Source organism: Zalophus californianus, chromosome 17, assembly GCF_009762305.2.
Source record: "Zalophus californianus isolate mZalCal1 chromosome 17, mZalCal1.pri.v2, whole genome shotgun sequence".
Lineage (NCBI taxonomy): Eukaryota > Metazoa > Chordata > Mammalia > Carnivora > Otariidae > Zalophus > Zalophus californianus.
This window is the reverse complement of record NC_045611.1, coordinates 52,924,440-52,952,431: the sequence shown is the minus strand read 5'-3', so window position 1 is coordinate 52,952,431 and position 27,992 is coordinate 52,924,440. Positions and strand designations below refer to the sequence as shown.

The window sequence follows — 27,992 nt, the reverse complement described above, 5'->3', positions numbered from 1 at the left end:
GGCCTCCGATGATCTGGGTTTCAAAATCCCAGGCTTCAGAGGCCCGGATGGCGAAGGCTCTTGCCTGGGAGATTCAGGCTGCTGAGGCCCAGCGTAGAGCCAGCCAATGCAGGCCAATCAATGTACTGGAGGTGGAGGCTACCCAAGCCCTGAACCAGAAACCCTTACCTGAGAAGGTGCAAGTTGCAGAGGAGGAAGCGAGTGAGGTCCTCCATACCCGTCCATGCTGGCCCAATAAGGTTGAGTACATCCTGACTCAGGTGGGCTATTCCATGAAGATAAGCAGTTTCTGGCGTTTCTTCCTCCTCTGCCTTCACAATGGAGGTTGTAAGTCTGGGGACCAGGAATCATGGATCCACAGGGGGCTTTAAACTCCAAGGTCTCTGGGATCTGTAAATGCTGGAAGCTTGGTACTATGAGGATAGGAGTCAGGTGCCTAAATACCTAGGATTATGAGAGGGATAGAGGTGCAGGGTATCAGAATATGAGGATGGTGGGGTTGGAGGCCTGGGTCAGGGTGCCTGGGGGTGGAAACTAGGCATCTGGGTCTTCCAGGAACTGGGGACCCAAGGGACACCTGGGACTATGAGGGATGTGGAAACAGTTGAGCCCTGATGCCAGTGGCCCTGAGGGAGGTCACTGGTGGGGAACGTGTTTTGCCAGACCCCAAGGAGGTCCAGGCACTGAAAAGCCAGGTGGTTCTCAAAGCCCCTCCTGACTCCCTGCACAGGCAGTTTTCTCATCATCTACATGCTCATGCTGTTCTTGGTCGGGGTTCCTCTTCTATGGAGATGGCAGCTGGTCAGAGGATGTGTCAGGGCAGCATTGATGTATGGAAGGTCATCAGCCCCTGGATCGGTGGTGTGGGGTACACCAGCTTCATGGTGAGGAGTCCTGGGCTGCCCAGGCCTACCCTTTATGCCCCACTCCCACCCCATCCCTTGTCCTGGGATGGGTCCCATGACTTCACTTCCATGGGTCGAGTCCCTTCAAGTCCCCAGTCCTCTCTCAAATTCCCTCCTTTTGCCTGTCCTCATCCTTCCTCCCCAGCCACCTCCCCTTTTGTCCCCAGGTGTGCTTCATCACTGGCTTGTACTTGAATGTGGTCAATGCCTGGACCCTCTTCTACTTGGGCCAGTCTTTCCACTTTCCAGTTCCATGGGAAAAATGTCCCTTATTGGAGAACTCCAGTGACTTTGGTGAGGAGGAAGTGAAAGAGGAGAGGGGGAAACAGCTGGAGGGGAATTTGGAAGAGGAGAAAGGAGTGAGGAGGGATAAAGAAGAGGAAAAGAGTAGAAAAAAGAAATGGGAGGGGGAAGGAGTAGTGGGAAGTGGGGGAAGGGCTAAAGAAGAGGGGAGGGGTCACTGTGTCTAGCAGGCATGTCCAAAGCCACGTCCCCCCAGATCCCGAATGTGCACGGACATCACCCTCCATGTACTTTTCTGGTACTGGCTGACCTTGAAGGCCTCAGACAGAACTGAGGACGGTGAGTCACCAGTCTTCAGTCGGAACCTGCCCTTATTGGTGTCCTGGCGTCTTGTTGGTGTTTTCATGATTGACGGGCTCAAGTCCACTGGGAAGGTAAGCCACCACTGACATTCTCAGAAGCCTTAGACCCCCTCCAGCATTGTTCTCACTGATTTCCTAATGTCTCATTCCTTCTGGTCTTTGGCTCCCACTAGCCCTTGACCCTTGCTGAAAACTGTCTTCTAACTCCTCATTTCTGACTCAGCGCTTAAAAAAAAAAAAAAGATTTGTTTATTTTAGAACGAGAGAAAGAGAGAGCGCACACAAGTGGGGGGGAGGGGCAGAGGGAAAGGGAGAGAGAGAATCCTTAGACTCCCGTCTGAGGGTCGAGCCAGACGTGGGGCTTGATCCCAGGACCCCAAGATCATGACCTGAGCCGAAACCAAAAGTCAGACACTTAACCGCTTAACCAATTGAGCCACCCATGCGCCCCCTGACTCAGTACTTTTGATCCCTGCTGACTGTTGGTGGACCCCCCCAACCACTGGTACAAGGTTGCTGATATGCCCCATTCTCAATTCAGGTAATGTGTGTCCCGGTGCCAGCCCCCTATTTCATCATTCTCTGTTTCCTCTTCCGGAGTCTACTGCTGGAAGGGGCAGCATTTGGCTTTCAATGTTTGTTGCTTGCCAAGGTAAAGTAAGTCTCCCTCATTCCCCTACCAGGCCTTGGAAGACACGTACTGTCTATTGTTAGGGCGTCCTTTCCCCATTATTTACCTGTGTCCTTCCCCCCATTTCTGTTAAGATTCTCCTCTCCTTCTTTGACATTTCTCCTTCTACTTGTCTTTTCCTTCTTAGATACCAGCTATGTACAACATGAACGTATGGTGTCAAGCAGGAAATCAAGTCTTATTTGCCTTGGGTCTAGGCTCTGGCCCTGTTGTCTCCTTATCTTTGCACATGTGTCCATCCACCAACTGTCTCAGTGATGCCTTTGTTGTGGCTCTGGTCAACCTCTTCACCATGCTGCTGGTCACATCTTTTTCCTTCTGTATCCTGGGCTTCTGGGCTACAATCACCACACACTGCTGCAATGAGAAGTAAGGCCAGTGCCTTAGGGAGGGTCCCAGCCCCAGGGAACTACAAAACCCAGAGACCCTAACTTTCAAGGTGCTGCAAAGACTCCCGTTCACACCTGGCAACCTCAGGTGCACTTGCAAGCCTTTACTCGCCCCTGGAGCAAAAAACAGAAACAATAGAATCCTTGCCATATATTTTCTTGCTCTGAGCCCTTTCTGGCCCTAGAAATCTTCAAACTCAGAGATTGCTACTGTCCACTTCAGAGTGCCACCACAGAGATAGGTTAAAAGTGGCAAACATTCGAGATCTGGAGAACTTTCTACTTCCTGAATGCCCTCACTTTCTACTCCTAAATTTAGAGATTTCTGTCAATCTATCATACTTAAATCCCAAAGGGACTCTCAGAACTAGAATCTTTATTGTCTGCTCACCCCTGTTTTTCATTCTTTAGGCACCCCCAAACTTTAAAATTTTTGCCAGTCTGGTGGGAGGATAATGGTATTTTTTAATGTTTAAAAACATTTTATTATGACATACTACATACATATAGAAACACACATAAAAAGTGCAGCATAAAAAAACTATAAAATAGGGCACCTGGGTGGCTCAGTTGGTTAAGTGACTGCCTTTGGCTCAGGTCATGATCCTGGAGTCCCGGGATCGAGTCCCACATTGGGCTCCCTGCTCAGCAGGGAGTCTGCTTCTCCCTCTGACCCTCTTCCCTCTCGTGCTCTCTATCTCTCATTCTCTCTCTCAAATAAATAAATAAAATCTAAAAAAAAAACCCAGAAAATAAACACCATCCATGTTAAGGATAGAATGACCCTAGAGAAAAAAAAAAAAGAATGACCCTAGAAGCTCTCTATGTATCTTTAATTATAACCTCTTTCCTCCCAACTACTATCCTGGCTTTTATGATAATTAGTTCTTTGTTCTGCTATATATTTTATTATTATGTATTCAAATCTAAGCAATGTAGTTTTTTTTTAATTTTTTTTAAAAGATTTTATTTATTTGAGAGAGAGACAGAGATAACTACAGAGAACATGAGTGAGGGAGGAGAGGGAGAAGCAGGCTCCCCACTGCAGGGAGCCCGATGTGGGACTTGATCCCAGAACCCTGGGATCATGACCTGAGCTGAAGGCAGCCGCTTAATCAACTGTGTGTGCCCCTCTCAGCAATACAGTTTAATTTGTACAATTAATTTATACAAAGCAATGTGGGTTTGTTTTTTTTTTTAAGTAGGCTCCATGCCCAACGTGGAACTTGAACTCACAACCCTGAGATTGAGCCTTGCAGGCTTTACTGACTGAGCCAGCCAGGTGCCCCTACAATAGAGCTTTTTTTTTTAAGTAACTTTTTTTTTTTAAGTTTTATTTATTTGAGTAATCTCTACACCCAATGTGGGGCTCAAACTCAAGACCCTGAGATCAGGAGTCACTTGCTCTTCCGACTAAGTCAACCAGGTGCCCCTATAAAACAATATAGTTTAATGTGTCCATTTATGTAGTTTAATTTGTTCATTTATATGTACAATCTCTTGGTATTCTTTTGTGTTTTTCTTCTTTCATTCAACATATGTTTGTAAAATTCATCCATACTGTGTATAGCTCTGGTCTGCTTTTAATGCTGTATAATGTTCTAGTATATGAACATACCACAATTTATCCATTCTATTATTGAACATTTGGAGTCTTTCTAGTTTTTTGCTATTAAAACAGTTTTGCTCTAAACATTCTTTTTTTTTAATGTTTTATTTATTTATTCATGAGAGTCAGAGAGAGAGAGAGAGAGAGAGAGAGAGGCAGAGGCAGAGAGAGAAGCAGGCTCCCCGCCTAGCAGGGAGGCTGATGCGGGACTCGATCCCAGGACCCTGGGATCATGACCTGAGCCAAAGGCAGACGCCTAACCATCTGAGCCACCCAGGTGCCCTCTAAACATTCTTGTACGTGTTCCTGATGTCCTACATATGTGCACATTTGTCTAGGGTATATATCAATGAGTGAGATTGTTGACATTTATTACTGTGTAACAAATCACTCCAAAATAAGTGGCTGAAACCAAGAATGATTTATTATTTCTTATGATTTGGTAGATTGGCTGGAAAATTCTATTGGGCTTGCACAGGTTAACTCACAATTCTGCATTTAGCTGGGCCCAGCTGGGACTGCACTGCTCTGTTATATGTGGTGTTGGCTGGGCTCACTCTAGTGCTCTAGTAAGTTGGCGGGCCCACAAGGGCCGCTGTCTTCCAGGAGGCCTCTCCATGTGGTTAGCATGGGCTTCCTCATATGACAGTTCACAGAGAACACAGATGGAATCAGTAAAGTGTCAAAACCTAAGCATGGGAATGCTCCTTTTGTTGCTGTTACATTTCTTTAGTCAAAGGAAGTCACAAAGCCACCTCAGATTCACAGGGTGGAAAAAGAGGCTTTACCGCTAGATGGGAGGAGCTGCAAAATATTATGGCTATGTTTCTACCACATGTATCTGTAGCTTCACTAGATAATGCCAAATTACTTTCCATAGTATTTTTAGGATTGTAATGATCTCTTTTTCTGTCTTTCTGGCTCTCTGTTTCTCTCTCTCTCTCAACACACACACACACACACACACACACACACACACACACACACACACACACACACACAGTTGATTAATCTCTGTGGTAGAATGCACAGCAAATAGTCAAAGATTTTCTAGCTCATACCATTGCAAAAACAAACATACTAATCCCAGGGTTGACAACTTTTGTCTTTATTCTGGATTTTATAGTCAAAATGCTGTGTTCAAAAATTACTTGGGTTAGTTCTTTTTCCTCCATTCAGTATGATTGTTACTCATGTGAAATACAGTTATGTTCATTTATTTCTGTTTGTATGGAATTTTAATATCCCTCCAAACTTTTTAGTGTTAAACATTAATATGGTTTCAAAAGACAAAATTATACAAAAGGATACTCAGAGAAGTATCAATCCTCCACCATCACTTCAACCCAGTTCCCATCCATTCCCTGTAGGTAACCAATCACATTATTTTTTGGCTTATCCTTCCTGTGTTTGTAGAAATAAGGAAAAAGATGTATATTTTCTTATTTACCCTTCTTTCTTACACAGGAGGTAACTTTTTCCTTTTTTCATTTAATAGTATATCCTGGGAATCATTCTTGTACATTCATTCCTTTCTTAGATGATCTGCCTTAGGCCTGGTGGTAGTGCCACCTGCCATCCTCTGTATCTGCAGTTCCTCCATTCTTTAGAGTTCTCATCACCCCTTAGTAGGTAACCCTTGTTAAAGTTAATAATTGAGTGCCACAGGGCGCCTGGGTGGATCAGTCGGCTAAGAGTCCGGCACTTGATCTCAGCTCAGGTCTTGATCTCAGGGTTGTGAGTTCAAGCCCAGCACTGGGCTCCATGCGGGGCAGGGAGCCTACTTAAAAAAAAAGATATACCCATTAAGATAATGGAAATGCATGTCCCAAAATTGGAGAAATGTATATATCTGTACATTTATATTCATAATATGTAAAGAACCCCTGAAACTCACTAAGAAGGCAACCCAACAAAAGTGTGCACTTAACTTTCTACAGTCCGTTTAGAATTAATACTTTACCACTTTAAGTGGAATGTAAAACCTTACCATCATACAGGGCCCTTTGTCCTCCAACCTTTTCTGCTGTAGTTGCTATATGTACTACATTTACTTCTATTGAAAACCTCATCAAACAATGTTACAACTTTTGCTTTTGATTAACATACATTTGCTTTCAACTGACACATATTCTAAAACTTAAGGGGAAGAAAATATCCTATTATATTTACCATTTTTGTTGGTTTTCTTTCATTTCTGAAATTTGAATTTTCCCTCCTTTATTATTTTCTTTCTTTCTTTCTTTTTAAATAGATTTTATTTATTTGACAGAGAGAGACACAGCAAGAGAAGGAACACAAGCAGGGGTAGTGGGAGAGGGAGAAGCAGGCCTCCCGCGGAGCAGGGAGCCCGATGCGGGGCTCGATCCCAGGACCCTGGGATCATGACCTGAGCCGAAGGCAGACGCTTAACCAACTGAGCCACCCAGGCGCCCCCCTCCTGTATTATTTTCATTCCATCTGAAACCTTTAATGTTTCTTGTATGTTGGCAATGAACCTTTCTTGTTCCCTTCATCTGAAAATGCCTTAATTTACATTTATTTTTTTTAATTTAAATTCAGTTAGCCAACAATAGTACATCATTAGTTTCAGATGTAGAGTTCACTAATTCCTCAGCTGCATGTAACACCCAGTGCTCATCATATCACCTGCCCTCCCTAATTGACCTTCATTCTTGAAGGATATTTTCATTGGATAAAGAATTGTAGGTTGACAGTCCTTTTCCTTCAGCATTTAAGAAATGTACTGTTTCCTGCTGGCCTCCATTTCTGATGAGAAATTTACAGTCATTCAAATTGTTGTTCCCATATATGTAGTGTGTCATTTTCTCTGGCTGCTTTCAAGATTTTTTAATGCTCAATTTTCAGTTGTTTGATTTTGATGTGTGTGGGCATAGGCTTTTTTAGAGTTTATCCTGTTGGCGGTTCACTGAGCTTCTTGAATCTAAAGTTTTATGACTTTGGCCAAATGTGGGAAATTCTCAGCCATTATTTCTCTGAATATTTTTTCTGCACGGAACTCTTTCAACTCTCATTCTAGACTCTGATGACAGATCATAAACCCTTTGTTAATGTCCCATAGGTTTCTGAGACTCTGTGTATTTTTTCCCCCTACATTTTTGGGTCTGTTGTTCATACTGGATACTTTTTTGTATTGATTTGTCTTTAAGGTCACTGACTCTTTCCCCTGTCATCTTCATTCCACTATTTAGCCAATCAAGTGAATTTTTTGTTATTGTGCTTTTTAGTTATAAATGTTCCACTTAGTATTTTTCTTACATCTTTTTTTAAAAAGATTTTATTTGAGAGAGAGTGAGTGAGAGAGAGAGTGAGAGAGCGAGCGAGCACGAGCATGGGGAGGGAGAGGGAGAAGCAAACTCCCCACTGAGCAGGGAGCCCCAACGTGGAGCTCGATCCCAGGACCCTGAGATCATGACCTGAGCTGAAGGCAGATGCTTAACTGACTGAGCCACGCAGGCGCCCTTTCTTACATCTTTGTCTGCTGACTTTTCATTTGTTTTAAGAGGGTTGCTCTGACTACCCAGAGTGTGATTGTAACAGCTGCTTTGAAGTTGGTATGAAAACTTCTTTGTCATTTTGGGGTTGGTGTGTATTGATTATCTTTTTCTTTGTGGCGTGTTAAGGTTTTCCTGGTTCCTGATACATCAGGTAATTTAGTACTGTATTCTGATTATTTTTTATTTTTATTTATTTATTTATTTATTTTTAAAGTAGGCTTCATGCCCAGCATGGAGCCCATCGTGGGGCTTGAACTCACTACTCTGAGATCAAGACCTGAGCTCAGATCAAGAATTGGATGCTTAACTGATTGAGCCACTCAGGTGCCCACTGTATTCTGATTATTTTAAATATATGTGAGACTGCATTTATTTAAGTTTCTCAGAAAATGTAGATTTCTTTCTTTTTTAGTTTTAGGAGGGAACTTATCCAGTTGGTTTGTTTTTTTTTTTTTTAAGATTTTATTTATTTATCTGACAGAGAGAACACAAGTAGGCAGAGCAGCAGGGAGAGGGAGAAGCAGGCTCCTCGGTGAGCAGAGAGCCCGACACAGGGCCTGATCCCAGGACCCCCGGGATCATGACCCAAGTCGAAGGCAGACGCTTAACCAACTGAGCCACCCAGGCGCCCCTGATCCAGTTAGATTTAAGGTACAGCTTTCTACTCACCTTCTGCGAGCTGTGGTCCCAGTGTCAGTTCAGTTTTCGAAGTCTTTGCAGCGCTGTTTGGATTGATCCTGGTTGTGTGCCACCAGTAGTTTGGGAGCTGGATAGTGGTATATCCTGTTTTACAGTTCTCAAAGTGTTTGGAATGCTGTTTAGGGTCAGATACAATCATGTGCTGCCAGGATTTCATTTAATACTTTATGGGATCACTCCTTCTTACCTGAAATTTCCCTGACACTTTCCAGCTCTGAGAAGCCCCACTACCCAGTTTTGTGTCTAGAAAACTAGGGCTTAATTTCCTTACTCTACTGCTCATTTTAGAAGCTGTACCTACCTCCAGGGCCACACATTGTGAGTATAGAAATTTTTATTTTTTATTTATTTATTTTTAAAGATTTTATTTATTTATTTGACAGAGACACAGCGAGAGAAGGAACACCAGCAGGGGGAGTGGGAGAAGGAGAAGCAGGCTTCCTGCGGAGCAGGGAGCCCGACGCGGGGCTCGATCCCAGGACCCTGGGACCATGACCTGAGCCGAAGGCAGACACTTAACGACCGAGCCACCCAGGCGCCTTGAGTATAGAAATTTTTAAAAAGCAACAGGGATTTTCCTCCCTATCTGTTCTTGGAAACACAGTTTCTTTGGTCAGAGGAAGGTTTCCATCTCAGAACTACAGGTACCTGTCCAGCCACCACTGCTATACCGCCATTGTTGCTTTAGGATTGTCTGACGTGTGTGTGATAAAACGGAAAGCAAAAATTAGGGGATTTCCCCCCCATTCTCTGTGAGACTTTGAGGCCTTTTTCCAATTCTCTGGGCCAAAAATAGAGGGCTTCTTTTGGAACTTTTTCCTTCCATATCTGATACGCACTTCTGGGCTTCAGGCTGCTTTTTTTTTTTTTTTTTTTTTTAAGATTTTATTTATTTATTAGAGAGAGGGAGCGGAAGACAGAGAGGGAGAAGCAGGCTCCCTGCTCAGCAGGGAGCTGGATGTGGGGCTTGATGTGGGGTTCGATGTGGGGCTCTGATCCCAGGACCCTGGGATGATGACCTAAGTCAAAGGCAGACGCTTAACCAGCTGAGCCACCCAGATGCCCCTTCAGGCTGCTTTTGAGTCTGGATCAGTAGATACTGGAGCGAAAAGTTACTAGAAACTCATTGCTAATTTGGTGGTACTTTGAATCCTATTTTACTTCCCCAAGCTGCCTGCTACTATTTACTTTTCAGAGTCCATCCATGTATTCTGTGTAGGGTTTTTAGTTGTGTTCAGTAGAGGCAGAGTAGAGTGTGCTTTTGAGCTCTGTAGTTTCTGATAAGCAGCCATTAAAACAATATTGGTCCTGCTTGGGGTTTGCTGAGCTTCTTAAATCTGTAAATGCATATTTTTCACCAAATTTGAGAAGTGGATTTCCATTTTTCCTTTAAAGATTTTATTTATTTGAGAGAGAGCACATGAGTGTGTGTGCATGAGCAGGAGGGGAAGGGGTAGAGGGAGAGGGAAAAGCAGATTCCATGCTAAGCAGGGAGCCTGACTTGGGGCTTGATCTCAGGAACCTCGAGATCATGACCTGAGCGAAGGCAGACACTTAATTGACTGAGCCACCCAGGCACCCCTCCTTTAAATATTTTTTTCTGCCTCATTCTTTACTCTCCTTCTGGGACTCTGTATGTATGTAGGTTAGACTTTCTGTTACTGTCCTACAAGTCCCTGTTCATTATATTTTTTAAATACGATTTATCTCTGTTCTTCAGATTGTGTAATATCTATTGATCTGTCTTTTAAGTTCATTAACTCCCCTCTGATTTAGTCCACTCTCTGAATTTTTAAATTTCAGGTACTGTATTTTTTTTGTTCTAAAACATCCCTTTGGTTGTTTTTAATAATTTTCTTTCTCTGCGTGATCTTGATTTTTTATTTCCTTACAGGTATACCTTCCTTTAAGTCCTTGAGTATCAGTATAACAGCCTTAAAATTCTTGTCCACTAATGTCAGCATCATCTTCTCTTGAGTCTGAATCATGTTTTCTTCTTTCTTTGTGTGTGCCAAGAGGTTGTTTTTCTTTTTTAATGGTATCCTGCACATTGTAGATATGGTGTGGAGACTCTGGATTTTTTTTATGTTTCTCAAGCGTGTATTGGTTTTGTTGTGGTTGTTTTACTAGGCAGGCATTTAACTTGACTGAACTCTAAGTGGAAACTTTCTTCCCTGTGGTATGTACCAACTGAAATTTTATTTCAGCATTTTTATCTTCTGTTGGACTGCTTGGAGTTATTCAGAGGTCACCCAGAGATTAGAACAGAGCTTATACAGAGAATCTGGGGCTCCTTTTCTGGCTCTCTTCTTTCCATGGTCTGCCAACTTTCATTGTGACTGTTAGGCATTCACCTGTCAGTGTGAAGGTAACCTGTCTTTTCCTCAGGTGCCTTTTAAGATTGCTGCTCTTTATTTAGTTTTCTACAATTTCATTATAATATATCTCAGGGGGAATTCTTTAGTTTTGCTTGGGATTCTTTTGTCTCCTTTTATCTGTGAATTACTATTTTTCACTACTTCTGAAAATTCTCCACTGTTACTTGTTCACATATTACCTCTGCCTCATTGTCCATCTCATTCCATTTGTTAGATTTTCCCATCATACCATCCAGCTCCTTGAACTCTCATATTTTCCATCTGTGTTTTCTGTACCCTGGCCCCAGTCAATTACTGATCTATTTTCTATCACTATGGATTATATTTTTCTTTTCTAGAGTAAATGGATTCATAGTGAATGTATTCTTATGTCTGACTTATTTACTTAGTATAATGTTTTTGGTACTCATCCATATTGTTGGAGGTATTTTGGTTTGTCTCTTTTTATCGCTGAGTAAGTATTCTGTTTTATGAATATACCACAATTGTGTTTATCCATTTTTCTGTTTATGGGCATTTGAGTTGGTTGCAATTTGGGGCTGTAATGAGTAGAGATGCTGTGAGCATTCCTGTATAAGACCTTGTGTGGATATATTTTCATTTCTTTTGGGTGAGTACCTAGGAGAGGGTGATATGGTTACTGTATGTTTAACTTCATAAAAAAACTGCTAAATTGTTTTAAAAGTTGTTTTTACCAATTTTACATTTTTACTAGCAAGGTATGGGAGTTCCAGTGGCTCCACATCCTTGCCAATACTTGACAACATCAGTTTTTTAAATTGTATACATTCTAGTAAATGTGTAGTGGTATGTCATTGTGATTTTAATTTGCATTTCCCTCATGACTAATGATGTTGGCCGTCTTTTAAAGTGCTGTTGGCATTTTACACTTCTTGTGGCGTGTCTTTTCAAATCCACTGCCTATTTTCAAAATTGCATGTATATGTGTGTGTAATTATTGAGTTGTAAGAGTTCTTTTTATATTCTAAATGCAAGTTGTTGTCAAACATACATATTGCGGATATTATATATCAGTCTGTGGTTTTCTTTTCATTTTCTTAATGATGCCTTTTGATGAGCAGACATTTATAATTTTGATGATACCCGATTTATCAAAAGTTTCTTTCATGGTGCAAACTTTCCATGCCCTAGAACATTTTTGTTTACCCCAAGATTGCAAAGATTTTCTCCTTTTTTTCTAGTAGTTTTTTAAAGTAACAGCTTTAAGATATAATTGACATATGCTAGAGTTCACAATTTTATTTATTGTTTATTTAATTTAAAGATTTTATTTATTTATTTGAGAGAGAGAGGGAGAATGAGCATGAGAGCAGAGAGAGAGTGAGCACCAGTGGGAGGAGAGGCAGACGGAGTGGGAGAAGTAGACTCCCCACTGAGCAGGGAGCCGGACATGGGACTCCATCCCAGGACGCTTAGATCATGACTGGAGCCGAAGGCAGATGCTCAACCAACTGAGCCACCCCAGCGCCCCTAGAGTTCACCACTTTAAAGTATAGTTCTGTGGTTATTAGTATTTTCACAAGGCTGTGCAACCGTTACTATTATCTCATTCCAGAATATTTTCATAACCCCCAAAAGAAACCCCATTAGCAGTCATGTCTATTCTTCTCCTTCTCTGAGCCCCTGGCAACCAGTGATCTACTTTCTGTGTCTATGGATGGCAAAATGTATGTATGTATGTGTATGTGTATATATATATATATATATATATATATATATTATATACATATAATGTAAATGTATAATTTACATTATAAATGTAAATTATACATTTAGTATAAATGGAATCAAACAGTATGATGTGACCTTTTGTGTTTGGCTTCTTTTACCACACAGCCTTTTTCATTGTGTTTGTTTTTTTGTTTTGTGCAGTGATTACCAGCATTTTTTTTTCCATCATGATAAGTGTACTCCTTAATCCCCATCACCTATTTCACCTATCCCCCCATCCACCTCCCCTCTTGGAGCCCTCTGTTTGTTCTCTATAGATGAGAGTCTCTTTCTTGGTTTGTCTTTCTCTCTCTCTTTTTTTTCTCCTGCTTGTTCGTTTTGTTTCTTAAATTCCACATATGGGTGAAATCATATGGTATTTGTGTGTCTCTGACTTATTTCATTTAGTATTACACTCTCTAGTGCCATCCATGTTGTTGCAAATGGCAGGATTTCACTCTTTTTTATGGCTGGATAATATTCCATTGTATATATACCACATCTTCTCTGTCCATTCATCTCTCGATGGACATGTGGGCTGCTTCCATTAATTTGGCTTTTGTAAATAATGCTGCAATAAATATAGGGGTGCATGTATTCCCTTTGGATTAGTGTTTTTGTATTTTTTGGGTAAGTACCTGGTAGTGCAATTACTGGATCATGGGGTAGTTCTCTTTTTAACTTTTTGAGGAACCTGCATACTGTTTTCGACAGTGGCTGCACCAGTTTGCATTCCCACCAAAAATGCGTGAGGGTTCCTTTTTCTCCGAATCCTTGATGACACCTCTTGTTTCCTGTGTTGTTAATTTTAGCCATTCTGACAGAGGTGAGGTAGTATCTCACTGTAGTTTTGATTTGCATTTCTCTAATGATTAGTGATGTTGAGCATCTTTTCATGTGTTTATTGGCCATCTGTATGTCTTTGAAGAGATGTCTATTCATGTCTTCTGCCCATTTTAGTAGCATTTTTTGATTGGTAAAAACACATAACATAAAAGTTACTATCTTAACCATCTTTAAGTGTACAGTTCAATACTGTTAAATATATTTATGTTGTTGTGAAATAGATCTCCATAGTGTTTGCATTTCCCAAAACAAACTATACCATTTAAACAACAAACTCCCTTCTGTCTCCTCTCAGCCTCTGGTAAACATCTTTCTATTTTCTGTTCCTATTAGTTTTACTATTTTAGATACTTTATGTAATCTACTTTCTGTTTCTATTACTTTGACTACTTTAGATACCTTAAATAATAAATGGAATCATGTGGTATTTGTCTTTTTTCATGTTCTAGGAGTTTTACAGTTTTAGCTTTTTTTGTTTACATATCCTCTATTTCAAGTAAATTTTTGTGTAAGGTGTAGAGTAAAAGTCAAAATTAATTATTTTGTACACTTCGATACCCATTTGTTCCAGCACCATTTGTTGAAAAAGACGATCTTTTCCTCATCAGATTGCCTTGTTATCTTTGTTGAAAGTCAGTTGACCATATATGTTTAGGTCTGTTTCCAGACTCTATTCTAGTCAATTAATTTGCCAATACCATCCTGTTGTGATTACTAATATATTACAGTAAATCTTAAAATCAAGTTGTGGAAGTTCTCCAATTGTGTTATTATTTTCCATAATTGTTTTGGCTATTGTATATCTTCGCTCTCCATGTAAATTTTATTTTTTTCCCAAAGATATTATTTATTTATTTGAGAGAGAGAGAGAGAAAGCATGAGAGGGGAGAGAGTCAGAGGGAGAAGCAGACTCCCCGCTGAGCCAGAAGCCCAATGCAGGACTTGATCCCAGGACTCCAGGATCATGACCTGAGCTGAAGGCAGTTGCTTAACCAACTGAACCACCCAGGAACCCTCCGTGTAAATTTTAGAATTAGCTTGTCTTTTTTTTTTTTTTTTTTACAAAAATAAAATCCTGTGTTGTTAATTGGGATTAAATTATTGGTTGGATCTATGGATCATTTTGAGAAGAATGTACAATTAGCAATACAGTGTCTTCTGATTCAGGAACATGGTATATCTCTATGTTATTTTTTTTTAAGATTTTATTTATTCATTTGAGACACAGAGATAGAGAGAGCATAAGCAGGGAGAGAGACAGAGGGAGAGAGAGAAGCAGGCTCCCCGCTGAGCCAGGAGCCCAATGTGGGGCTCGATCCCAGGACCCTGAGATCATGACCTGAGCTGAAGGAAGACGCTTAACCATCTGAGCCACCCAGGCGCCCCATCTCTGTGTTATTTACATGTTCTTTAATTTCTCACAGCAATACTTTGTAAGTTTTGGTATATAAAATGTCTTGTACATATTTTATAAAGTTTATCCCTAATGATTTCATGTTTTATATTCTATTATAAATAATATCCTTAAACTTTTATTCTAATTCTTCATTGCTAAGTATATTGAGGTACAGCTGATTTGTGTATATTGATCTTGATAAACTCATCTTTTTGTTGCTTTAAGTTTATCTATAATATACAATTATGTAGATTTGAATGAAGACTTTTCTTCCTATTTTTTTTAAAGATTTTTATTCATTTATTCATGAGAGACAGAGAGAGAGAGAGGCAGAGGCAGAGGGGGAAGCAGGCTCCGTGCTGAGCAAGGAGCCCGATGTGGGGCCCATCCCAGGACCCTGGGATCATGACCTGAGCCGAAGGCAGACGCTTAACCAACTGAGCTACCCAGATGTCTCATCTTCCTACTTCTCTTTTTAAAAATTATTTTACTTCCTTTATTGCATTGACTAGAATCTCCAGTATGATGTTGAATGGAAGGAGTGAAAATGGACATCTGTGCATTTTGCCATTTTCAGGGGAGATCATTGATTCTATTACATATGATGATGTTTGTAGGATTCTCCCCTCTCCCAATGTCTTTCATTAGGTGAAGAAAATTCGCTTATACTCCAGTTTTCTGCAAGTTTTTACATGAATGAATGTTGAATTTTATTAAATACGTATTCTACAGCTATTTAGATGATTGTATATCTTTCCTGCATTTTGTTAATATGATTCATTATATTGATTGATTTTCAAATGTTAAAGCTTTCTTGCATTCCTGGAATAAACCCCACTTGATCATGGTGTTTTGTACTTTTTTTTTTTAAAGATTTTATTTATTTATTGGACAGAGAGAGACACAGAGAGAGAGGGAACAGAAGCAGCGGGAGAAGGAGAGGGAGAAGCAGGCTTCCCGCTGAGCAGGGAGCCGATGTGGGGCTCGATCCCAGGACCCCAGGATCATGACCTGAGCCGAAGGCAGATGCTTAACAACAGAGCCACCCAGGCACCCCATGTTTTGTACTTTTTATATATTTCTGGATTAAATTTGCTGCTGTGTGTTAAGGATGTTGAATCTAGGGTGATGAAGGATATTGGTACTTAGTTTTCTTTTCTTCTAGTGTCCTTGCTTGGTTTTATCATCAGGATAATACTGGCTTCATAAAATGTTGCCACTTTCTCTGGTTTCTAAAAGAGTTGCTGTAAGATTGTTGTTATTTCTTCTTCAAAATTTTGATAGAATATGCCAGTGAGTCATCTGGGCATGGAATTTCCTTTGTGTGAAGGTTTTTAGTTATACTTCAGTTTATCTAATAGATTGTAGGGCTCTTTTTGTTTTTCTGTTTTTTTAAAGATTTTATTTATTTATTTGACAGAGAGAGAGAGAGAGAGAGAGAAGGTGCACACAAGCAGAGGGAGCAGCAGGCAGAGGGAGAAGCAGGCTCCCCCCGGAGCAGGGAGCCTGATGCAGGACTTGATCCCAGGACACTGGGATCATGACTTGAGCCGAAGGCAGATGCTTAATGACGGAGCCACCCAGGCGTCCCTTGTTTTTCTGTTTCATGTATTAGTTTTGGTAATTTCTGTGTTTCAGGGAAGTTTTTTTCATTTTATCTAAGTTGTCAGGTATATTGGCAGAACGATGTTCATCACACTTCTGTTTTGTCCTTTTAAAGGACCTGTAGTGATGTCCCTCTTTCATTGCTGATGTTGGTGATTATCATCTCCTATTTTTCCTCAATCAATTTAGCTAGAGGTTGTATCAGTTTTAAAAGTTCAACTTTTAGTTTTGTTATTTTCTCTGTTGTTTATTAATTTTCTATGTCATTGACTTCTCTTTATTTCCTTCCTTTTATTTTATTGTTTTAGCTTTTTAAGGTAGAGGCTTAGGTTGACTTGGGGCCTTTCTTTTTTTCTAATATAAGCATTTATTTATTAAAAAAATTTTTTTTAAGATTTTAATATAAGCATTTAAAGCTATACATTTCCCTCTAGGTATCACTTTAGCTACATCCCACAAATTTTTTTTCTTGTTTTATTTTTAAGATTTTATTTATTTATTTGACAGAGGGAGACACAGCGAGAGAGGGAATACAAACAGTGGGAGTGGGAGAGGGAGAAGCAGGCTTCCCGCCGAGCAGGGAGCCCGATGCGGGGCTCGATCCCAGGACCTGGGATCATGACCTGAGCCGAAGGCAGATGCTTAACGACTGAGCCACCCAGGCGCCCCCCACAAATTTTGATATATGGTTTCATTTACTTTCAATTAAAAATAGGAAATTTTCTTGGTGATTTCTTCTTTGACCCTTGGTTATTTAGAAATATGTTTTTTAGTAGACTTTATTTCTTAGAGCAATTTTAGATTCACAGTAAATTTGAGCAGAAGGTACAAAGTTTTCCCATATATTCTTTGCCCACACAAATGCACAGCCTCACTATTTACCAACATCCCCCACCTGAGTGGTACATTGTTACAACTGATGACCTACATTGATACATCATTATTACCCAAAGTCCATAGTTTACATTGGGGTTCATTTTGGTGTTGTACATTCAGTTTGAACAAATGTATAATGACATGTATCCATAATTATAGTATCACACAGAGTATTTTTACTGCCCTGAAAATTGTGCCCTGCATGTTTATTCCTCCCCCCAACCCCTGGCAACCAATTATCATTTTACTGTCTCCATAGTTTTGCTTTTTCCAGAATGTCATATAGTTGGAATCATACAGTATGTAGCCTTTTTAGATTAACTTCTTTCCCTTAGCAATATGCATTTATTTTTTTCCATGTATTTTCATGGCTTGATAGTTCTTTTCTTTTTTGCACTGAATAATATTCCATTATCTGAATGTACCACAGTTTATTTATCTAACCTCCTGAAGGATATCTTGGTTTCTTCCAAGTTTTGGCAGTTATGAAGAAGGCTGTTACAAACGTTCATGTGCAGGTTTTTTATGAACATGAGATCTCTCTAGGATAGATACCAAGGAGAACAGTTGCTGGATTGTATGGTAAAAGTATGTTTACTTTTGTAAGAAACTGCCGAACTCTCTTCCAAAGTAGATGTACCACTTTGCATTCCCACCAGCAATAAGTAAGAGTTCCTTTTGCTCCACAACCTCACAGCATTTGGTGTTATTAGTCTTCTGGATTTGGTTATTCTAATAATAGTGTAGTGCTCATTGTTGTTTGAGTTTGCATTTCCCTGATGACATATGATGTGTGGAGCATCTTTTCATACTGCCATCTGTATATCTTTGGTGAGGTATCTGTTAAGGTCTTTGACCCATTTTAAAATCAGGTTGTTTTCTTATTGCTGAGCTTTAAGGGTTCTTTATGTATTTTGGATAACAGTTCTTTAGCAGATGTGTCTTTTGCAAATATTTTCTCTCAGTCTGTGGCTTGTCTTATTATCTTGATAGAACCTTTAACACAACAGGTTTTTAATTTTAATGAAGTCCAGCTTATCAGTTATTTCTTTGATGGACTGTACCTTTGGATTTGTATCTTGCCACAGTCAAGGTCATCTAGATTTTCTCCTATGTTATTGTAGGAGTTTTACAGTTTTGCATTTTACATTTAGGTTTGTGATCTGTTTTAATTTTTGTGAAGTGTGTAAGGTCTATGTCTAATTCTTTTTCGCATGTGGGTGTTCAGTTGTGCCAGCACCACTTGTTGAAAATACTATCTTGTTAGCCTGGTGACGGGTATTGAGGGGGGCACGTTCTGCATGGAGCACTGGGTGTTATGAACAAACAATGAATCATGGAACACTGCACCAAAAACTAATGATGTAATATATGGTGATTAACATGGCAATAAAAATAAAATAAAATAAAGAAAATACTATCTTTGCTCCATTGTATTGCCTTTGCTTCTTTTTTTGCAGATCAGTTGACTACATGTGAGTCTATTTCTGGGCTCTCTATCTGTTCCATTGATCTAATTGTCTGGGTTTTTTTTTTTTTTTTTTTTTTGCCAATACCATATTTCTCGATTGTTTCAGTTTATAGTAAGCCTTAAAGTCAGATAATGTCAGTCCTTCAACTTTGTTCTTCAGTATTGTGTTGGCTATTCTGGGTCCTTTGCTTCTCCATGTAAACCTTAGAATCAGTTTGTCAGTATCCACAAAATAACTTGGTTGGCTGTAACTGGAATTGCTAGAAGTGTGTTTTTAAATTTCCAAATGTTTGAGTTTTTACCAGCCCTATTTTTATATTTAATGATTTAAAATTCAATGTCATTGTGGTCAGAGAACATACCCTGTATACTTGCAATTGCTTTACTTTATTGAGAGTTTTTTTATGGCTCAGCATGTGGTCTGTCTTGGAGAATATTACATGAGCACCTTAAAATAATGTGCATTCTGATATTATTGGATAGAGTATCCTGTAAATGTTAATTAGGTGAAATTGGTTGATGTTTGGTTCAAGTCTTTATTATTAGTGATTTTGTATACTTGTTCTGTCAGTTACTCAAAGAAGGCTGTTGACATCTCCAACTGTAAGTATGGATTTATCTCCTTTCAATTCTATCAACTTTTGCTTCATGCCATTTGAATTTCTGTTACTAGGTGTATACACATTAGTGCTGTTATATCTTTTAGATGAATTGACCCCTTCGTCATTATGAAATATCTCTTCATCTCTGGTATGTTACTTATTCTGTAATCTGCTTTGTCTTAATATAACCCTCCATCCTTCTTATGATTTGTGTCTGTGCGGCATATGTTTTTCATCCTTATCCTTTTAATCTATCCATGTCTTTGTAATTAAAATGTGTTCTTGTAGTCAGCATATATAGTTCTTTCCTGATTTTTTTATTCAGTATGATAGAGTACTTAGGCCATTTATGTTTATTGTAATTATCATTAGAATTATGTTTAAGGCTACCCTCTTGGTACTTCTTTTCTTTTTGTCCCATCTCTTCTTTGTTACTTTATTCCTCGTTTTCTAATTAGATTGAGTTTTTTAAAAAGATTTTTAGGATTCCATTTTTATCTCCTTTCTTGGCTTATTCCCTGTACCTCTTTGTTTTATGTGTTCAGTGATTGTTCTAGAGCTTACAGTACACATCTTTAACTCATCACCATCTTCTTTCAAATAATAATAAACAATTTCTCACAAAATTTAAGAACATTACAACAATGTATTTCTATTCCCTCCTCCTGTCCTTTGTATTATTGTAACACATTTTTCTTCTCAGCACATTATAAATATAATACATTGCTACTATTTTTGCTTTAAATAATCAATGTGTTTAAAAGATGTTTTTAAGTGAGAAAAAATGTGTCTTATACTTACCGAAATATTTCCCATTTCCAGCACTGTTTATTCCTTTGTATAGATCCAGGCTTCCATCTGGTATCCTTTTTTTTTCAATTTAAGAACTTCTGTTAACATTTTTTTGTAATGCAGACCTGCCAGCAATGAATTCTCTCAACTTTTGTTTGTCTGAAAGTCTTTGCTTCACCTTTAGTTATGAAACATATATCCATATGAATATATGAAATATCTTCAGTTATGAAAGAATATTTCAGTGTATAATTTTGGTTTGACAGTTTTTTCTGTAATTTCTTGTCCTCTTGATTTTATACTTTCTGATGGCTTTCCTGCATTCATTCTTATTTTTGTTTCATTATATGTGTCTCACTCTTTCCCAGACTGTTTTAAAAATTTTCTGTTTTTCAGGAATGTTACTATCAGAGGTCTTTCAGTTTTCTTTCTATTTATCTTGTTTGGGCTTCATCGAGCTTCTTGGAACTGAGGGTTTACAGTTTTTATCAAATTAGGAAAAATTTAGGCCAATATTTTTTAAAAATGTCCACCCCCCCATCCTTTTCCTGGAACTCCAGTTGCACATCACTTATTTTAGGGTATTTGGTATTATCCTACAAGTCACTGAGTTTCTGTCTTCTTTTTTCAATATTTTTTCTCTGTATTTCCTTTTGTTTAATTTCTGTTGCTATTTATTTGGGTTCATTGATATTTCCTTCTACAGTATCTAATCTGCTGTTAATCTCATCTGGGGAATTTTTTAAAAAGATGTATTTATTTGAAAGCACGTGCGTGAGCAGAGGGAGAGGCAGAGGGAGAGGGAGAAGGAGGGAGCCAACTGCCGGCTGAGCACGAGCTCAGTCCCACAACCCGGTGATCCTGACCTGAGCCCAAATCAAGAGCCAGACACTCAACCAACTGAGCTACCCAGGTGCCCCAGGAATTTTTCATTTCAGATATTACAGTTTTATTATTAATTTCCAGAAGTCCCACTGGTTTTTTTTATATCTTTTCTTTTCTACTTGTTAGGTTTATGTTTTTCTTTAAATACTTTAACATAGTTCTAATAGCTGTTTTAATATTTCTGATTGCTAATTCCATCATCTCTGTCATTTATTGCACTATTTTATTTATTGTTTTTTTTAAGATTATTTATTTATTTATTTATTTGAGAGAGAGAGAATGAGAGATAGAGAGCACGAGAGGGAAGAGGGTCAGAGGGAGAAGCAGAGTCCCCGCTGAGCAGAGAGCCCGATGTGGGACTCGATCCCGGGACTCCAGGATCATGACCTGAGCCAAAGGCAGTCGCTTAACCAACTGAGCCACCCAGGTGCCCCTTATTTATTGTTTTATTTACTGATTTTACTCCTGATTATAGGTCATAGTCTTTCCTTTTTCATTTGTTTACTAATTTTTGACTGGATGCTGGACTTTATTAATTTTATATTTTTGAGTGTCTGGCTTTTGTTGCCTTCCTCCAATGAGTATTGAGCTTTTTCCTAGCAGGCAGTATTACTTATGGTTTACTTTCATCCTTTTGAGTCTTGATTTTAAGCTTCATTAGAGTGGGTCAAGAGTAGTCTTTTCTCCAGAAATACTTCAGTCCCATTGCTAAGGCATGTCCCTCCTGGCATCCATGCTCAATACCCCATCCAGAACTAGATATTTTCCAGTTATTCTTTACATGGCCTTGTGGATTTTCACCCTACACACGTGCATCTTAAAATTCAGCAAAGACTCAAGGGGACCCCTTTGTAAACTTTTTCTTTTTCTTCCCAGCTGGCTGTCCTCCAGAATCCTTCCTTGGAACTCCCAGCTGCTTCAGCCTCTCTGAACTCCTTTGTTTCCTCAACTCAGTGAGACTGCCATGCTTTGCTTGTAATCTTCTTCCCTGCTCTGCAGACTAGAATGTACTTTCAGGCAGAAAACTAGGGCCATTGTATGGCACACCTCATTTGTTTCCCTTCTTTCAGGGATCAAAGTCTTGTGCTGCCTGTTATCTAATGTCTGAAGACAGTTGTTTTATAAATTTTGTCCAGTTGTCTGGTTGTTTACAATGGGAAGGTAAGTTGTGCCCCTTTTACTTCATTGTGGCTGACAGAATTATTCACGCTAATAATTTGAAGTTTCAGTTATTTTATTTTTTTTATTTCAAGATGTTCAGTTTAGTTTTTTAAAACCCTCATGGCCAATTTATAGTTTCTTTTTCCTCTCAAATATTTCTAAACTCGTCTTTTATTGTGTAAGCACAGCAAATACAGTTGTATTATAATCTTCAATAATTCTAATATTTGGGAGTAACTTTAGGTTGTAAAAATCAATGGTGTCTTCTTTTTGTGTACTTCATTGTCTCTATGTCCTGTTTATTTATTTGATCATTATTTGTGGAAATTCTTTTTTTTTTTAAGATCTATTTAGGGGCACCTGGGTGGCTCAGTCGGTTAAGCATCTGCCTTTGGTCCAGGTCATGATCCCAGGGTCCTGGGACTGAGCCCTGCGTCAGGCTCCCTGTTTAGCAGAGAGCCTGCTTCTCCCTCTCCCTCCGCCACTCCCCCTGCTTGTGCTCTCTCAATTTTTTAAAAAAAGATCTATTTATTTATTTGCAAGAAAGAATGTGAATGGGGGAGGGGCAGAGGGAGAGAGAATCCCAAGCAGACCCCATGCTCAGTGTGGACCCTGACGAGGGGCTTGATCCCATGACCCTGAGATTATGACCCGAGCCAAAATCAAGAACTGATGTCTAATTGACTTGAGCTACCCAGGCGCCCCTATTCATGGGAATTCATAAGACCTAGGATGAAGGTGTATTCATCCAAATAAGACTTTTGTTTCTACCTGATGCATGGGGACATTAGAAAGAGACTACTTGAAACTCAGTTCTTGGCTTGAGTTCTTGAGACAACCAGGGTCAAATATTTGGGCTGCAAATCCAAGGTAGGGCTGGCTTGTGCTTATGACGTGCCAGGAACTTTAAAAATTTCCCTTTGTTTTGCTCATTTCTTTTTATTTATTTATTTGAGAGAGAGAGAGAGAGCAAGAGAGGGAAGGGGTCAGAGGGAGAAGCAGACTCCCCACTGAGCGGGGGAGCCCAATGTGGGACTCAATCCTGGGACTCCAGGATCATGACCTGAGCCGAAGGCAGTCAGTTAACCAACTAAGCCACCCAGGAGCCCTTGCTCATTTCTGAGGCAACCTTCTTTGCATTGCCTGTTTTGTGGAAGGGTTGGATGCAAGCTTCTGGTTCATTTTTTTTTTTAAGATTTTATTTATTTATTCATGAGAGAGAGAGAGAGAGAGAAGCAGAGGGAGAAGCAGGCTCCCAAGGAGAAGGGAGCCTGATGCGGGACTTGATCCCAGGACCCTGGGATCATGACCTGAGCCGAAGGCAGACGCTTAACCATCTGAGCTACCTAGGCGCCCTGGTTCATTTTTATACTGAAGGTGTAGCCCTTTCAAGTGTGAGGTTTAGGGGAAGACTTTTTAGTCTGATTCTTACTTGTGCAGGCTCTGGTGCTTTATATCTGACCTCCATGGTCTTTTTATTTCTTAAAGGTCACAAAATTGGAAAATACAGGTACAGTTTGCTGTATTTGACTTTTACTTCAGGGAAAAGTTGCTTTGGAAGTCCCCTTTCCCCACTGTTTTTGTCTTGTGCTTCAATTTTTGTCTAATAATTCCTCACTTTTTCAATATTTTAATTTTTTTAAGAAGTTTTAAAATATCTTTCAGGCTTTAAGTTATTTATAGTGAGAGGGTTAATCCAAATATTTAACTTGCCTATTACCAAGAAGACATTTTATTTTCTAAAATGTGATCAAACTATAATTATTTCCCTGCACCTTGCATTTTGCTCTTATCACTAAGTTTTGGCAAGCTTTCCACTGCAGTTTGTATAGAGCAACAGCTGAATTTTTAAGGATTTTTAGGAATTAGTCAAGTGCAGAATGGTAGTTGGGGTGGGGTTGGTCTTGGGCATGAGAGAGCATGGTCAGCCCTGAAACTATAACTGGTTGAGTCTGATTAGAGCATGAAATGTGCAGAAGGTCATGGGAAGAAGGTAAAGTTAAAGAGGTCAGCAGGGCTCAGATCAAAAAGTCTAAGAAAGCAGTTTCTCTCACATAGCACAACTCCATGGGAGCATTATGTATGTGGTAATATAAGTAAATGGTGCTCCCTGACATTCTGTAACACAAATCCTAGAAGATTGTCTTTTACCTACTAGTCTAAGAAGAGAGGAAGGGAAGAGGTAGGTGGTGAATAAGAGACCCCATCACTGCAGCATGTACCGCAGAGTCCCCACAAAGACGAAATAAAACACTTCTCCGGGGGTTCCTTCATGGTTGTAAGTTCTCCAGGCTCACACAAATTCATGATCCTGGAGGTGGGTACCTTCTAGGTTTTATCTCAGCCTCTACCTTACCTAGATCAGTAGTGCTAGGTTAGTGATGTACTTTCTTATCTAGAAATAAGAGGAGCCAAATTGTTCTGTGTGATTCAACTCCTCATCCCCAGGAATGCTGAAACACTAGCGAAGCTGGTAACCCTGGGGAAACTGCCTGTTGAGGCCCAGCCCCCTCCAAACTTGGTTGATAACCCGATCTCCATCTTCAAGTCCTGGCTCAGCAGCCTTCCCTAGCCCATCAAGAACATGGTCGTCAGCTCCGTGACTGAATGCAACTTAGAGAAGCAGTTTTTGAAGGTCAGTAAAAAATAGGTGAGGACAGTCTAGAGTTACTCAAAGCCTTCAGTGAAACAAATTTTAGCTTTTTTTAGCACCAGAAAAGAATCCAAGAAACACCAGGATAACCTGCAGCCCTGGTAATGCAAAGAACTATAGCTTGCAGAATGCCCATCTGTGGATAATGCTAGGTGGATTGGTTTTCTTTATCAGAGGGTCAGCCTGGAGATCTAATTTTCTCAGTGACCCGCAGATTTTAGATTTTTCCAGGGAAGATAGTGTCCTTGTCTGTATTTTTTTTTGTTAAGTTCAAGGACACTTTAACTCCTGCCCTCTCTCCCCTCAACAGGTTAAGGCGGGCCCAAGCTTTGCACTCGTAGCCTTCATTGAAACCATGTCATTCATTCCTGAGTCTGTCTTCTGATCCATCCTCTTCTTCCTGCTTTTGCTGACATTGGGGCTGAGCAGCATGATAGGGATCATGCAGGGCATCCTTACCCCACTCCAGGACACCTTTTCTTCTTTCAGGAAGCATACAAAGCTGCTTACAGGTACTCTGACCAACGCCCTATTCCCACCAATGGCCCTGACTTCTCTGAGACTCTTACCCAGCCCAGGTCTATAACCTCTGCTTAGCCCTTGTCACCCAACCAGACCTCTGACCTTGATCTAGATCCTATGTTTCCTCCAGTGGTTGTCTTTGTTCTCATGTTCCTGTGTGGCCTCTTCTTCACTCGACCCTCAGGCATCTACTGCATCAGACTGCTGAGTGAATACTGGACGGTCCTCCCCATAACCATCATCATCATACTTGAAAACATAGCTGTGGGGCCAGGAGGTCATAGCTTGGGTCTATAGGGAAGGTTGACCCCTTTCTTGTTGCCTCTGTCATCACCCAGCTAGAGTGACATGGGAACTCTTAACCTCAGGAGCTTCTGAAAAACCTGTTCATTCACTTACCATATTTATTGAGTGCTTATTATGTGCCAGGCACTGTTTTACTCACCAAGGTTATTGAATAAAACAAGCATCCCTGTCCTCAAGGAATTTATATTCTAGTGGTAGTGACAGGCAATACCAGATGAACGTATAAAAATGTCAGGTGCTGATAATTGGCAGGACAAAATCAAAAAGTAAAGTAAGATGATCAAGAATGTGATTATGCATGGGTGTTAATTTAGTTAGGATTGCAGGGAAGGCCTCTCTGATAAGGTGACATTTGAGCAGACTCCTGAATGAAGGGTTAGGGTTAGAGTTAGAAGGAAGGAGCCATGACAGATTTTGAGGAAGTGTTCCAAGCAGAGGAAACACTAAGTACGAAGGCAAGAGGAAGCATCATGCCTGGAATTTTTGAGGAATAAAGAGATCAGGTTGGAGTAGAATGTTGGTAGATGAAGCCAGAGAGATAACAAGAGATCATGTAGGACCTTCTAAGCCATTGCAGGACTTAGCTTTTTATGCAGAACTTGAGAGGAGGAGGAGGCTTTGGAAGGTTTTGAGTAGGGGAGTGGCATCATCAGATTTATTTTTTAAAATATGTATGGCTGCTGTGTGGAGAATAGACTCTGAGGAGTCAAGAGTGAAACAAGGAGAACAGTTAGGTGCTATTGTAATATTCCAAGTAAGAGCTAACAATGGCTTGGGCTAGGGGGGTAGAAGTGTAGGTTGAGAGATGTCCTCTAATGCTGCAAGGAAAAGCCACCAGGGAAGAGGGAACAAGATAATCAGAGACTGGGACTTAGTAGACATAACTGTGCAAGGAAGAGTGGGAAAATCCAAATCAAACACAAAGGACTCCTGAGCCTGACTTTTTAACAGGCTAGTGTGGACATCCAAGTGGCATAATTCAGAAGCAGAAGGCTCAGGTGGCAGCATTTTCAGGTGAGAGTGGTTTACTCATTCAAAAAATTTTCTTGAGGCTTTCTCTGTGTCGAGAAAGCCTTGTCGTTACTGGGATACAAATAAATTAGAGTGAGCTCCTCCTCTCAAAAAACAGAGACCAAAGAGGAAGACATATATAAGCAGATAATCCCAATCCAGGTGGTAAATCTATAGTCGAGGTAGCCAGGGGGCTCTCTAGGGGCACCTGGAAAGACTGGGAAGCGTCCTAAAGGAGAAAGTGGCTGAGCATTGTCCAGACAGATGAATAGGTAGACAAAGAGAATGGCATTCTAGGCCAAAGGACCCACTTAGATATTTATTGTGATTGAGAACATGCAGTAGAGGAGGCTGGATCCATGGGCTAGAAGAAACAGAAAAGTTCCCTGAGGGTCAAGTGTTACCTTCTTTTTCAGTCTGCGTTGTTCAGTATGGATACCCAGCATGTAGAAGAGTCCCTCGCACATCATAAACACTTTCATATTCATGGAATGAATGAAAGGACTGGGCCTTTATCCTGAGGGCATTGGGTACCCATGAAAGGTTTTGAGCAGTAGAGAGATGTTTGAAATTTTTTTCTTGGGTTGGGATGCAAGACTGACTAGGGAGCAGATAAGAGAGGATGAGGCTTGAGCTGAGGCAGAGGTTTGGAGGTGAAGTAGAATATTTGAAAGATGCTAAGGTCGGGCTGGCCTTGACCCCCAAGTCTTGTGGCCCTTCCTCCCAGGTTCCTTGAAGACTTGGCGATCATGTGGGGACCCCCAGCTTCTCCCATCATTCGTTGGCTGTGGTGCTTTCTGTCTCCAGTTGTGCTGCTAGCCCTGTTTGTGATTACTCTGATTCATCTCTCTCTGAAGACTATCACCTATGTGGCCTGGGACTCAAACAGTGTGAGCCTCCCTCCCCAGACACCAGACCTTCCTAGGGAGTGGGGGCTGGATCTTTCAATCCACCCATGGCCTAAAGACCCTATCATCTCATTCCCTGACTCGCTAAAGACTCATTAATCCTCTGCCCTGGTTCCCCTTCCGCCCTTCCCTTCTACAGTCCTTCCTTTTCTGGGAACTTTGACGTCCTGAGTCCCTTTCCCATCTTTCCACAGTCAAAAGAGGTGCTTCGACAATACCCATCATGGGGGCTGCTTGCAATGATTGCCCTTTTTCTCATTGTCATCCTCTCCATCCCCACATACTTTGTATACTGCCTCACCCAAAGGATTTCCTTTAGCTCCACAAGCCAGGGCAAGCCTGTGACATCCTCCAAATCCTTACCCTTAATCCAGCCAACACCCGTTGAAGACATCCAAAAGGAAGAAATCCTGTAAAGTGATAATCAAGTTGC

General features: G+C 40.3%; 2 protein-coding genes across 5 annotated transcripts in view; both read left to right on the top strand.

The window, feature by feature from the left end:
• Positions 1–27,992, top strand: part of LOC113936639 (orphan sodium- and chloride-dependent neurotransmitter transporter NTT5-like) — a 117,445-nt gene that overhangs the window by 26,815 nt on the left and 62,638 nt on the right. The gene's annotated exons all lie outside the window — the stretch shown is intronic.
• SLC6A16 (solute carrier family 6 member 16) lies at positions 48–27,975 on the top strand. Its single transcript, XM_027619379.2, is given in 13 exon segments — positions 48–327; positions 731–784; positions 787–884; positions 1,073–1,199; positions 1,405–1,439; positions 1,442–1,582; positions 2,052–2,162; positions 2,329–2,570; positions 24,608–24,794; positions 25,123–25,324; positions 25,465–25,603; positions 27,358–27,541; positions 27,754–27,975. Coding segments are annotated over 13 exon segments (2,022 nt in total).